The sequence below is a fragment of the Ailuropoda melanoleuca genome, chromosome 10 (assembly GCF_002007445.2).
Source record: "Ailuropoda melanoleuca isolate Jingjing chromosome 10, ASM200744v2, whole genome shotgun sequence".
Classification (NCBI taxonomy): Eukaryota; Metazoa; Chordata; class Mammalia; order Carnivora; family Ursidae; genus Ailuropoda; species Ailuropoda melanoleuca.
In genome coordinates this window covers 59,020,844-59,034,028 of record NC_048227.1, presented here as the reverse complement: position 1 = coordinate 59,034,028, position 13,185 = coordinate 59,020,844, and the positions used below count along the sequence as shown (strand labels likewise).

The 13,185-nt window shown below is 41.0% G+C and overlaps 1 protein-coding gene across 1 annotated transcript in view; it reads right to left on the bottom strand.

Moving 5' to 3' along the window:
• Positions 1 to 11,316, bottom strand: part of LOC117804216 — a 39,912-nt gene extending 28,596 nt beyond the window's left edge. The window contains 4 exon segments of the mRNA XM_034670769.1: positions 238 to 441; positions 701 to 836; positions 1,219 to 1,331; positions 11,294 to 11,316. Coding sequence (XP_034526660.1) covers positions 238 to 441; positions 701 to 836; positions 1,219 to 1,322 — 444 coding nt within the window. The 5' untranslated portion in view covers positions 1,323 to 1,331; positions 11,294 to 11,316.
• Positions 11,317 to 13,185: the final 1,869 nt, after the last annotated feature.

Sequence of the window (13,185 nt, the reverse complement as noted above, 5' to 3'; positions counted from 1 at the left end):
ACAAACCAGCAGCTGAAATACCTTCCTTCCTATTGTGGCCTCCAGGGCTGCTGTTAGAGTCTTCTCTGCCTATGTCCTACTCCCAAGTGGACACTGAACTTTTCTAAAGAGCTGTATCCTTAAGAAACCCCACCTGTTACTCCATCATGTTAACAGATTCCAGGGACTAAGAAGAAGGTGACTTGGGAGACAGGATAACTGAGGCAGAAAAAACTCTCAGCAGAACCTTAAGCTCACCTTGTGCTCGGCAGCTGTCCCATGGACATAGTGGTGAGCTCCTAGGCCTTGCAAGGTGCCTAAGCCTCCTTTGGCCATATTTACACAGGAGTTATCTTCTATGGTGGGGACCAGACTCCCTGCAACCAAGGTAAGGCCTGAAGTGTTGATTGTCAGTGTTCGCTCAACAGATCTGAAGTAGTTCAGAATTCCTAGACAGGTGCGCTGAAACAAAGAAAGATCAGGTCAGGACCCTTTGCTCGCCCCACACAACAGAGTAAAACTGAATGGGGCCCTGGAAGTTGGCAAGTCAACTCCACTCCCAAAAAAGAAACACACCACCCCCAGAAAGGCCAGATTTTGTGGAAAAATCAGAAGAACAAAGTATAAAAATGCATTACTACTGGAATAGCAGGAAAGCCACCTTGATAGACAACAAAACATTCCAGACACCTGAAACCAGCATGCCATGCCATCCACATACCTGCAGCTCCCTGATTCGCAAGTGGCGCAGATACAGAAAGGACAAGTAGGTCCCCTTCATCAGGACAGGACCCCTATCACTGGGCCCAGTCCCACCATCCAAACCCAGCAGTTGTAGGGCCATTGCATAGCTGTACCTTTAGCAGGCAGGAAAAACAGAATAAATGCTTTTCACCTCAAAGTGATTTGGAAAATTCATATATACCAAATTGGAGTCATTTTATTTAACTTAAGGGAGTTTCACAGTAGCTACTCTTTAAAAAGGCATTAGAAGGAAAATGATTACTCCATATGTATAAATATAAAAAGAAATTTCTCTTAGCAATCACTCTTGTGAAAAACCCAGTCCTAGGGTGAAACATTAATTTAGTTGTCTGACCTGCTCTAACAGTCTTGCTTTTATTTCAGCTTCAAATATTTTTTAGTTAACATGTAACCTGCCTATTAATCAGTCACTCAATTTTCCCCACCGTGTTTAATCCATTTCCTTGAGTCACCAATAACATGATTTAATTTTACCCTTTCTCTTTTTTCTGCTTGACAGGCTCATCAACATGTTGGCAGTGACTTATTTGTGCTAGGTCATTTTCATTTTGTTCCATTGAAAGGTCATCTTCTTTCATATTTTCATTCTATCAAAAAAGTAGCATGAGTTGAATTACATAAACATTTGCAATATCATTCACAAAGTCACAGTTGGGTCACCACAAAATTAAATCCCATGATCCAAGGCATATTTAGATGAACAAGCAGAAGAGCATTTAGATCCACTGTAACGTATCATATGGAAATCTGGATTTCTAAATAAGTTAGAGGTTACTGTTTTTATCATTATTTAGTCTTCGTTTTACAAAACTATTCACAGCTTTTAAATACCACCCCCTGACACACACACACACACACAGACACCTTTTATGTGATTCACTTATGAAAAGTTGATGCACACATTTGTAGATGTTTGACACCTTGAACGTCTCTAATCTAGCCTTGTTCCAGGCTGAGAGAGATCAGTGGGTTAAAGGCCTCTTTCTACTTTTTAGCTATATGATCTAATTATTTAAAGTCTTGATCCTGTTTTCACACTTGTAAAGTGGCATAATAATAGAAAATGCATTGCTGTGAGAATTAACACATAGCGATTGGCATCTCATAGGTGCCCAGTACATGCTAGTTCCCCCCTGCCCACGGATTGCAGTAGTCAGCCCTGCAGCATCTATCACAGAAGTCATGGTTTATGTTTATTTCCACAGGCATTTTTCCTGATGTCGAGCAGGAAAAATGTCACACACACAGAGTCCTAGGAAAAACTGTGAAGAAGGTGATATTGATGAAGGAGCCTGCCCCTGGTCCTCTGGCAGCCCCTTTCTTAGCTGTCCTTTCTGCTTGTCCCTAGGCATACAACCCATTCTCATAAGACACTCTCTTTCATAGCGGTGCTGATACCCACAAAACACTGAGTGGCAATGAGTTAGCTTGGAACCCCACTCTTTGGGTTACTTATATTCTAATAGATAATTCTTGGAATTCCAGTAAGTCCTTATGGCAAAAACTGCTGGTGGTTCCCCAAGATCCATTTTCCTCTCTTCCTATAGTAATTAAATATTTATCGTGGCACATGGCCACCCAGATGGAGATGACATTTTCAAGCCTCTTTTGCAGCTAGGTGTAGCTATGTGACTAAGTTCTGGCCAATGGAACGAAAGTGAAAATGCCATGTGGCAGCTTCTGGGAATTTCCCTGAAGTGGCAGCTTCTCACCCTCATTGTCCGTCCTGCTGCTTAGGACATGAATGTGACAGCTGGAGCTCCATCTCGACCAGGGGTTGATCTCAGGTATGGAGGTTGCATGTGTTGGGACACCAGGATAGAAGGAGCAGGGGTCCCTGAGGACTCCACAGAACAGATTCATCACGCTAGCTCTGTACTTCCTATCCCTGGATCTTAACATGAGGGAGAGAGAAAGAAATTCCCATCTCCTTTAATCCCCTACTATTTTGTGTTTAATTATGACCAACAGCCAAATATAATTTTAACCAATACAGTTCCCAAGACTCTAAAGATAGGCTATTGGTCTTTATGACAGGCAGTGGAGAAGAAAATTGGGGGCAGGGATATTAGGAAAAGTGGCTGAGAGAGAAAGTTGTCTAATCGACTATCATTAAATGGCTTCCCATTCTGCCTGTGGGTAGAGTTAGCTCCTGTCTGTTCCGGATGTGAGCACATTTGTATTTCCGTGTAAACACCCCACAACCCTAAGACTAGAATAGACCATAGGAGGTGACATGGTGCACTTCTTTTCTTTAATACAAAACACAAGGTCATCATGCCCAAGTTAAGAGAATCTCTGTTATTTTAAGAAAATCTGTAGGAAAGCATACACTCTATGAGGAAAGTTGAATCTTGGCAGTTTCTATTTGGCCCAGAATTTTGGGTTAGAGGGGCTCTCCCAAAGACTTTTGCCTCCCAGGCCTCTGGTGCCCTTATGTTGCAGTTCAGCCTTGCCTGGTGTGGCTCCAGAGGGCAGGCTCAGAACCATAGCCTTTCTCTGATGGGATCGTGACTTTTCCAGCTGTTTCTAACATTACCCAGAATTACATACGGAGGAACAGAAAGTGACATCAGGTTACGGTGAAAGATACTATGAAGGTATGACTGAGCAAGCCACAGAAGTACTGCTGGACCCCTAGGCTGCCAAGAAGAAAGGAAGAGGGGGGTGCCTGGGTGGCACAGCGGTTGAGCGTCTGCCTTCGGCTCAGGGCATGATCCGGCGTTATGGGATCGAGCCCCACATCAGGCTCCTCTGCTATGAGCCTGCTTCTTCCTCTCCCACCTTCCCCTGCTTGTGTTCCCTCTCTCACTGGCTGTCTCTATCTCTGTCGAATAAATAAATAAAATCTTAAAAAAAAAAAAAAAGAAGAAGAAGAAGAAAGGAAGAGGGCACAACAGGGTAGGGTGAGTAGAGGGAGACAGTCCAGCAGCCTCCGGAAAAAGAGAACCAGCCACAGCCCACAGAAGTCAACTGCTCAGGAAACACCCAAAGTGCATGAGTGTGTTCCCCTAAGAGGACTAGACATGGTGCAGGTAGGCTGCGGGGCGACCAGAAGCCGGAATGTCAACACCACCTGCGTTTGTTCCTTCTTCCTAGGTAGGTAAATCCTTTGACATTTACTCTACTTGGTGGCTGGGTCTCTGCCAGCATAGTCTTGGCCAGTATTTTGACAGTTCCAAGATCTCCACTGATTGCAAATCTCATTTTCTCCTGGGAAACTGGCAGGAGCAGTGGAGTGGGAGGTGCAGCAAGGGGTGAGGGTGCAGGAATAATCAGGGGAAAATAAGTCTACGATGTATCTCCCATCTCCTAAATGTCCCCACAGCATATTTGTGTATATCCGCAGAATAAAAAGACTAGAAGGATAGATACCAAATGTTAATAATATTATTGTTATATTTGGGTAGTAAAATAATGGCTGGTTTTTATTTTCTTCCTTGAGCTTTTCTACATTTCCCAAATTTTCTATGATAAATATATGTCACTATTGTCAACAGAAAATGTTTGTGTTTTAAATGTTCTATTGAATTTGATGAGGGAAACCAGAAAGGAGTGCTTTCTGTTTCCCTGAACTTCTTGCACATTGGAACTACTGTATACAACAGCCCTTTTGGGAGGGCACACCAGGTCCTCATTCTATCTCTGGAAATGGAGGGGAGCAGTAACGCTGATGGGGAAAAGTAGCTGCTCCCTTCTCTTCTCCTCCATGTGGCTAGTGAGAAGAAGCAAAAGAAGAGGCAAAGGATATAGTGTTTTCTGCCACCACAGCGCTCCATAAAGAACAGTGACCAAATTAAACCATAGCTTTAGAAATATGATGGTCAATAGTAGTACTTAATGTCTGTACATGAACAGCCATTTTAGTAAACAGGTGTTTTCTTGGGCAATGGCATTGGATACGAATAACTTGATATAATACACGTTTGGGAGGTTTGGCTGGATCCACACAGGGCTGGCTGGTCTATGCCTTCTGATTAGGACTACAGTTAAATTATTTTTTTTAAAGATTTTATTTATTTATTTGACAGAGATAGAGACAGCCAGCGAGAGAGGGAACACAAGGAGGGGGAGTGGGAGAGGAAGAAGTAGGCTCATAGCGGAGGAGCCTGATGTGGGGCTCGATCCCATAACGCCGGGATCACGCCCTGAGCCGAAGGCAGACACTTAACCGCTGTGCCACCCAGGTGCCCCTACAGTTAAATTATTTTTAAGTTTTTTCTAAAGGATATCCAAAAAATGCAGTCCTTTAGGACCAGAATTCTCTTTCTACTTATAAATTATCTTCAATTAACAATGATAAGAAAATTTAATATTTTTTAAAAGATTTTACTTATTTATTTGAGAGAGAAATAGCAAGAGAGAGAATGAGTAGGGGGGAGTGAGAAGGAGGCTCCCCACTGAGCAGGGAACCTGACGCAAGGCTTGATCCCAGGATCCTAGGATCATGACCGGAGCTGAAGACAGACACTTAACTGATTGAACCACCCAGGTGCCCGTAGAAAATTTGATATGTTTTCTTTATCCTCCAAACCCAGATTTTTAAGTGAATCTGGAAAAAGAATTGTGTATAAAGGAAAGAGTAGCCAGCCTTACACGTCAATGGTAAATAAACGGCCAATTCAAACTGCGATAGAAACATAACAAACATTATCAACGTTCAGACAAACATATCCAATGTTAAAATGTGAGGAATCAGGTTCTCTTGTAAGTTGCTGGTTGGGGGAAAAACCCTTTAACCATGTCTATGGAAAATTTTGAATGTGTACGTCAGTGACCCAGAAAATCCACTTCTAAATATCTACTCTAAAGAAACACAGGTGTGCACAAGGAGGCAGTACAAGAAAGTTCAGTAGGAATGGTTTCTAACGGGGTAAAAAAATGGCAACAAGTATCCACAGGAGGTGTCTGTGTGATCTCTAGTATATAATAAAATATAACGCTGCCATGAAAAAGAACAACAGAGACAGATCTCTAAGACATATTGTTGGGTGAAAAAAGCAAGTTAATGAAGGTATCCATAGAGTATGACAGATCATTTATATCGAAAACTAAAACACAAAATTATACTACATATATATATATATATAATGAGGACATATGTTTGAATGTAAATGTATTGAAAAGGCTGAAGCAATAACAGTGTTTACCCCTGAGGAAGTGGAATGGGGACCAGTATTAGAATTCCCATTAGGTAAAGTTAAAGCATTAATTTTTCAATGATGTTTCAATTTTTAACAAGGAGAAGATGTTTATGTATTATTTCTGCAGTTTAAAATTAATTTCTAACAATTTCTTAAGAAGAACAATGGTCACTTTACAGTGCAAAAACCTAACAAACACATTTAACCACATATCAAGCTTAACATCCCCAGTACTAAATCAGGTTGATAGCATCTGGCCCAGGTATGAGGTGATAAGGGTACTTCACATCTGGGGTGTCCTTCCTCCAAACCTGTAACCCCAGGGTAACCACAAGAAAACCACCAGACAAATTCAAGTTAAGGAATGTTCTACAGGTTGCCTGGCCAGTACTCCCAAAGACCATCAAGGAAAGCCTGAGAAGCTGGCACAGACCTGAGGCAACTGGGAAACATGACAATCAAAGACACCATGGTACCCTGAAGCACAAAATAGACATTAATGGAAAAACCAGTGAATTCTAAATATAGTCTAGTTTAGATATCAGTAATGTACCAGTGCTGGTTCCTTGGGTGTGACAAAGTAATATAAGATGTTAATAATAGGAGAAATCTGACCGGGGATTCCCAGGAACGCTTTGTACTATTTTTGTAACTTTTCTGTAAATCTAAAACTACTCTGAAATAAAACATTTATTTTCTAAAAAAAACAAAAAACAAAAAACCTCCCTAAAGAAAGGCTACTGGTGAATAGTATTCACTGAAAACTGATCAGAAACTGTCCTGAAGTCGTGCTATATTCTTTTGAGCTGTCAAAAACGGGCAGTCCTATGAGGTTTGCTTTCCTTCATGCAGAAGGCCCTTAAGAAAGTTATTTTTCATGAGGTTTGGACTGTCCCTTGCCAACTTCAGAATCAGAATGCTGACCAGCGTATAGATGCTAAAATTCATACTTGACTGCTACCTGCTTGCAAAATAGTCACAGAGCTTTAAAATTCACCCACACATTCCTGTGACTTCTCCCATCTGTCACCTTTAACTTCATCCTACTCTCCCCTAACTGGTATTCAACATTCAGAATGGCTTTCAGATACTGTATAAAGGGCCTCGACCAGAGCAGATATACATAAGGAGGTCACAAAGTAACACCCACAGGAAAATGTGTGGGAAAGTAGAAAACCATGGATCGTTGCCTCAGGATTTTCTTTCTCAAACGCCGTGCTACTTTCTGTTCCCGTCTTGGAAAGCTCTTCTCTAGCATGGCTGACTCCTTCTCATTCATCAAATGTCAGCTCAGATGTCCCCAACTCTAAAAGAGCTTGTCCATCTATCAGAAGGTGCTCCTCTCTACCCCACAGCCCCCTCGTCCTGTGGTTTTCCTCATGGCACCCACAAGTTAGAGATGTAGATTAGCTCTTTTGTTCACCTGCTTATCGCATGTTTCATTCCCTGAGCAGCACAGCTCCTGGCACAAAGATAGCATCCATGTAATAATCACCGAATGAATGAATGAATGAATGAATGAATGAATGAATGAATGAATGAACGAACAGGAAACTTGCATGACACTAACATGCAGGGTAATTTGTGTGTGTTATATGTCTCCTCTCAGGCTCCACCTCTGCAATCTACAGGTATTCTAAGTCTCTTAAGTGTCTATTTACCATAAATCAAGTTGAAAATAGGTGCTCACATTTTTCTCCTTTTGGTCAATTCCAAGAACAACATTTACAAGTCAGTAAATAGTCAGAGGAAGTGGTTTTCTTTCTTTTCCTTTTGTTTGCTTTCCTTTTGTTTTCTTTTCTTTCCCTCTCCAATTTAACACTGGGCAACTGCATGCAAAACAGACTTTGGCGAAGGCAGAGACTGCATTTCACCATACCCTGACTTTCCACCTCATGTGCAAATGGAGGGGAGCAGTAACAGAGAATGGCAGGAAATGTTAGTTCTCTCCCCTGTGTGGCTGGGCTCCCTGCTCACACTGTGGCTCTTAGTGTTTTCTGCCTTTCAACAGAAAACTGAGTCACCATTTCTTGCTCTTGCCTGCACTTTCTGCTTTTCCCTGGTAACCTCCTTCGTCCCCTAAGTCCCCATGGGCATTGCTACAGTTCTGGCCTGATGGTCCAGCCAGACCCTGGACCATCACTTCTCCATGACTTCAAACATGAAGCTCTTTACCTCTGACTCCTTCTTCCTTTGCCTCCTACCTCTCCCTTATTCATATTCACATCTTTTTACCCTCGTCTGGCTCTCCAGGAATTTAATTGCCCCTATTCTCTCAGTCAAGGAGGAAAACAGATTTATGGTAGCCCTCAAATGTTAAAACCAGAATCTGAGGTAAAGGAGGATATATCAGGATCAAGAGCTAGACTGTCAAGGATCTAAGGAGCAGAGGTCTTATTTAGTGATAAGGGCTGACTCTATCTTTGACCTCCTCCCTTCTTTCCTACTCCCTACCTCCTTCCCCTTAAGTTTGGTTCAAGTAGCGAAAGAGAAAGACAATTATCATATGATTTCTCTCAACTATGGAACATAAGAACTAGGAAGATCGGTAGGGGAAGAAAGGGATAAAGAAAGGGGGGGTAATCAGAAGGGGGAATGAAGCATGAGAGACTATGGACTCTGAGAAACAAACTGAGGGCTTCAGAGGGGAGGGGGGAATGGGATAGACCAGTGATGGGTAGTAAGGAGGGCACATATTGCATGGTGCACTGGGTGTTATACGCAACTAATGAATCATCGAACTTTACATCAGAAACCAGGGATGTACTGTATGCTGACTAACATAATATAATAAAAAAACATTAAAATAAAAAAAAAAAGAAGCAAAAGAGCTGGATGTTTTTAAATGTCCCCTTGTGAAATACAAATCAAAACCACAATGAGATACCACCTCACACCAGTCAGAATGGCTAAAATTAACGAGTCAGGAAATGACAGATATTGGCGAGGTAGCAGAGAAAGGGGAACCCTCTTATACTGTTGGTGGGAACGCAAACTGGTACAGCCACTCTGGAAAACAGTATGGAGGTTCCTCAAAAGGTTGAAGATAGAACTACCCAATGACCAAGCAATTGCACTACTGGATATTTACCCCAAAGATACAAATCTAGTGATCCGAAGGGGCACCTACACCCCAATGTTTATAGAAGCAATGTCCACAATAGCTAAAATATGGAAAGAGCCCAGATGTCCATTAACAGAGGAATGGATAAAGATGTGGTATATGACTCAGCCACCAAAAAATGAAATCTTGCCATTTGCAACGATGTGGATGGAACTAGAGGGTGTTATGCTAAGCGAAATAAGTCAATCAGAGAAAGACAATTATCATATGATCTCACTCATATGTGGAATTTAAGAAAGAAAGAAAACAGAGGATCATAGGGGAAGAGAGGAAAAAATAAAAGACGAAGTAGGAGAGGGAGACAAATGATAAGAGACTCTTAATCATTGGAAACAAACTGAGGGTTGCTGTAGGGGAGGGGCGTGGGGGGATGGGGTAACTGGGTGATGGACATTAAGGAGGTCTTGTGATATAATGAGCTCTGAGTATTATATAAGACTGATGAATCACAGACCTGTACCTCTGAAACCAATAATATATTATATGTTAATTTACTGAATTTAAATAAAGAATGTTAAAAAAACATACTCCCTTGTTAGTATAAGGTCTTCCTGGTGACACATGGAATAGGAAAAATGTACTATTTTCTTAACTCTGGCAGGATGTTAGCTGAGGAAGGTCACTGGTAGTTGCAGGCCCTGTCAGGGAATTCAGAGGCCAGGGAGATCCATGCCTGGATATGCTGTATCTGTTCCTGATCTCTTTGGCCAACTCATTTTTTATTAGATTCTCTAGATTCTTATCTTAACAGGTTGATAAGTTATAGAAGTTGTGGGGTGTGTGTGTGTGTGTGTCTACACATGCATGCATTTGTGTGTTTGCTTCCAGCCAATCTGTAACTCATTTAGGTTTCACTTTCTCCCCTACCCAGCCTGGAATGATGGACCATGACAGTGCTTCTCTCTCTAGCATTCTACTAAACTTCTCCACTACCTTCAACTTTATGTATAATTTCTACAATTATCTATAGGGGTGAAAATAATAGGATTATTATGCAGATTGGGCTCACTAAAAGTCATGCCCTCTTACTTCAACTGGGCCCTCTGGCTACATGGTCATCCTTTTACTCTTTTCTCATTGGCGGCCCTGTGGCCCACCTCCTCACATGTCACTTTCACCTTCCATCTCACTAATGCAGACATCCTCCCCTTCTCCCTTCTCTCTCTGTGACAACCAGGGTCATTTATAAGCTACCACATCTTATCCTTTTGTACCTGACAATTCTATATATCTTGTTCATCTCAAGGGAAGTGATGCCAGTCTCCCTTTCTCAAAATTACGCCTTCAACTGGTTTCTTCATCCCAACCCGTCCTCTTTCACTGGGGTCATCTGTTTCTCAAATTTACCCTTTCATATCTTCCATCTCTTCTTTTCCACTGCTCATTCCTCCCAGACCATAAACATATTGAGTCTTCCCATCTTAAATAAGCAAAGGAAATAAAACTCTTCCTTACAGCAACAAACAATAGCAGATTATTTTAAAATGTTACAGTATCATTTGCCAATGAAATTGCCTTTCATTGCCAAACTTCAGGCTTATCTTATGTAGTAGCTATCTACCTGGCTTCCCTGCCTCCAATATCTCCATCTTCCAATCCAACTAACACCTTGCAGCCACATCAATCTTCCTAAAAAATACAGCTTTGTATATATCACTTCCCTTAGAGGATAAAGTACAAATTCCTTTGTCTGAAATATATGGGCATTCAAAAATTCAACTTGCTCTATCCTCCCCCTTAAAAAAAAAACTTCTCTTCCTTATATTTCCACTTGAATCTTTCACTCAACCAAACTGGCCTTGAACACTCCAAACACAGCGTCTCCTCTGCATTGTTGTTCATGCTTCCCTCCTAGAATGTGCTTCCCTCTCCACCACCACTTCCCTCAGCCCCACAATTCCTTCAAACCCAGTTCAACTTCCTCTGCCTTCAAGAGGCTTTTCCCAAAAGAACCAACCCTGGGGGAACCACTTTGCCTCTAAACACTAACAATATTTAACAACTGTCCAACTCTTTTGGTGTTTAGCACTAGAATGTGCAGCTTTGCATTGGTATGTGGTGGTTAAGTATATGTTCCCAGCAGCATTATCTTATATTATACCTCTTGATATCCATCTTTTTAATTAGCATTTAATCTTTTTTATAACAAAAACAAACCTGGCTGGGTAATGAAGGTTTTATGGGGAGGGTCTCTGAAAAACTACCAAAGTAAATTTCTAAGGTCTACATTCAGATAGTGAGTTGAACAGAAAGGCATATTGGTTATTTCTTCCTGTTGTACCTGGTAGAGGTTGATGTTGCTGTAAATACTCTCCCAGATGTGGTCATAGTTGCACTGATGCAAACCCTGGGAAGCCACGGAAGTTGGATGAGATGGAGCCAGCATGACTGTCTTTGCAGCATGGTCTTGGAGCACTTGCATTACTCGCTCAGAGCTGGAAATCTCAAGTAGAATGAGGAAAAAGAATGGTTCAGCAAAGGATTATTCCCTTCTTCTCAGCAAGAATTTGGTCATATACACACAAATAGGAAAGAAGCCCGAGGTGGGGCTTTAACTCAGTTAAAAAATAAGATCAGGGGCGCCTGGGTGGCACAGCGGTTAAGCGTCTGCCTTCAGCTCAGAGCGTGATCCCAGCGTTATGGGATCGAGGCCCACATCAGGCTCCTCTGCTATGAGCCTGCTTCTTCCTCTCCCACTCCCCCTGCTTGTGTTCCCTCTCTCGCTGGCTGTCTCTATCTCTGTCAAATAAATAAATAAAATCTTTAAAAAAAAAAAAAGATCAGACTCAAACATCATGATTCCCTTTGGTATGTCCATCCATTCAACATTGTAAGTACTTAAATATACATAGCAGCTCATTTAAAATTATGTGACAACCCTCTAAACACAATAGCAGATTGTACCCCACAAGTGTTGTGGCACCAATAAAAAGATAAACACCCATCGTTTTGGGTACAAACCCTGTTTGCTATTAGGAAGCTGTCAGGAGACGGAGGAAGAGGAAACTGGGTAGTATGAGGAAAGCACAGGCTTTGTAAGGATGCAGGCCTGGGCTCATATCTCTGCTGGAATCCTGATTTCACTACACAGAGCAGGAAAAATCAACCTAATAAGAACACTAATGATGTCTCCCACGATTGTTGCAAGAATGCCTGGCATGTAGTAGGTACTGAATAAATGTTCCTTCTCCTCTTCTGGAAGTAAAGGGTCAAATAATAGTCCCAGAGTTGAATTTCAATGGCAGTGATACATGTATTATGGTATTTCAGCCATTTTAATATCACAAGGAACTTCAATTATCATTTAATCCAATCCCTAACAAAACCCAATGGCATTTTTTGCAGAAGTAGAAAAATCCATCCTAAAATTCATATGAAATCTCAAAGGATGCCAAATAACCAATGAAATTTTGAAAAAGAAGAACAAAATTGAAGGACTCACACTTTCTGATTTCAAACCATATTACAAAGCTACGGTTATCAAAATGGTGTGGTCCTGGAATAAATGGGGCATCTAGACCAACAGAACAGAATAGAGAGACTAGAAATAAACCCTCGAGTGTATGGTCAAATGATCTTAGGCAAGGATGTCAATACCATTCAACAGAGAAGGAACAGTCTCTTCAACAAATGATTCTAAAGAAAACAGGATATCCACATGCAAAATAATGAAGTTAAACCTTTATTGTACACCATACACAAAAAATTAACTCATAATGGATTAAAGATCTAAACATAAGACCTAACACTATAAAGCTCTTAGACAAAACTAGGGGGAAATCTTCATAACATTGAATTTGGCAATGATTTATTGGATATGACGCCAAAAGCACAGGCAAAAAAAAAAAAAGCAAAAATAGATAAATGTGACTACATAAAACTTTAAAACTTCAGTACATCAAATATACAATTAACAGAGTGAAAAAACAACCCATAGAATGATGTAATATATTTGCAAATTATACATCTGATAGGGGGTTAATATCCAGAATATATAAAGAACTAGAGCTCAACAACAACAATAAAAATCTAATAACTGAATGAAAAAATGGGCAAAGGACTTCTATAGACATTTTTCCAAATATGATATACAAATGACTGATAAACATATGAAGAGATTCTCAAAATCACTAATCATCAGAGAAATGCAAAGCAAAACCAAAATGAGATTAT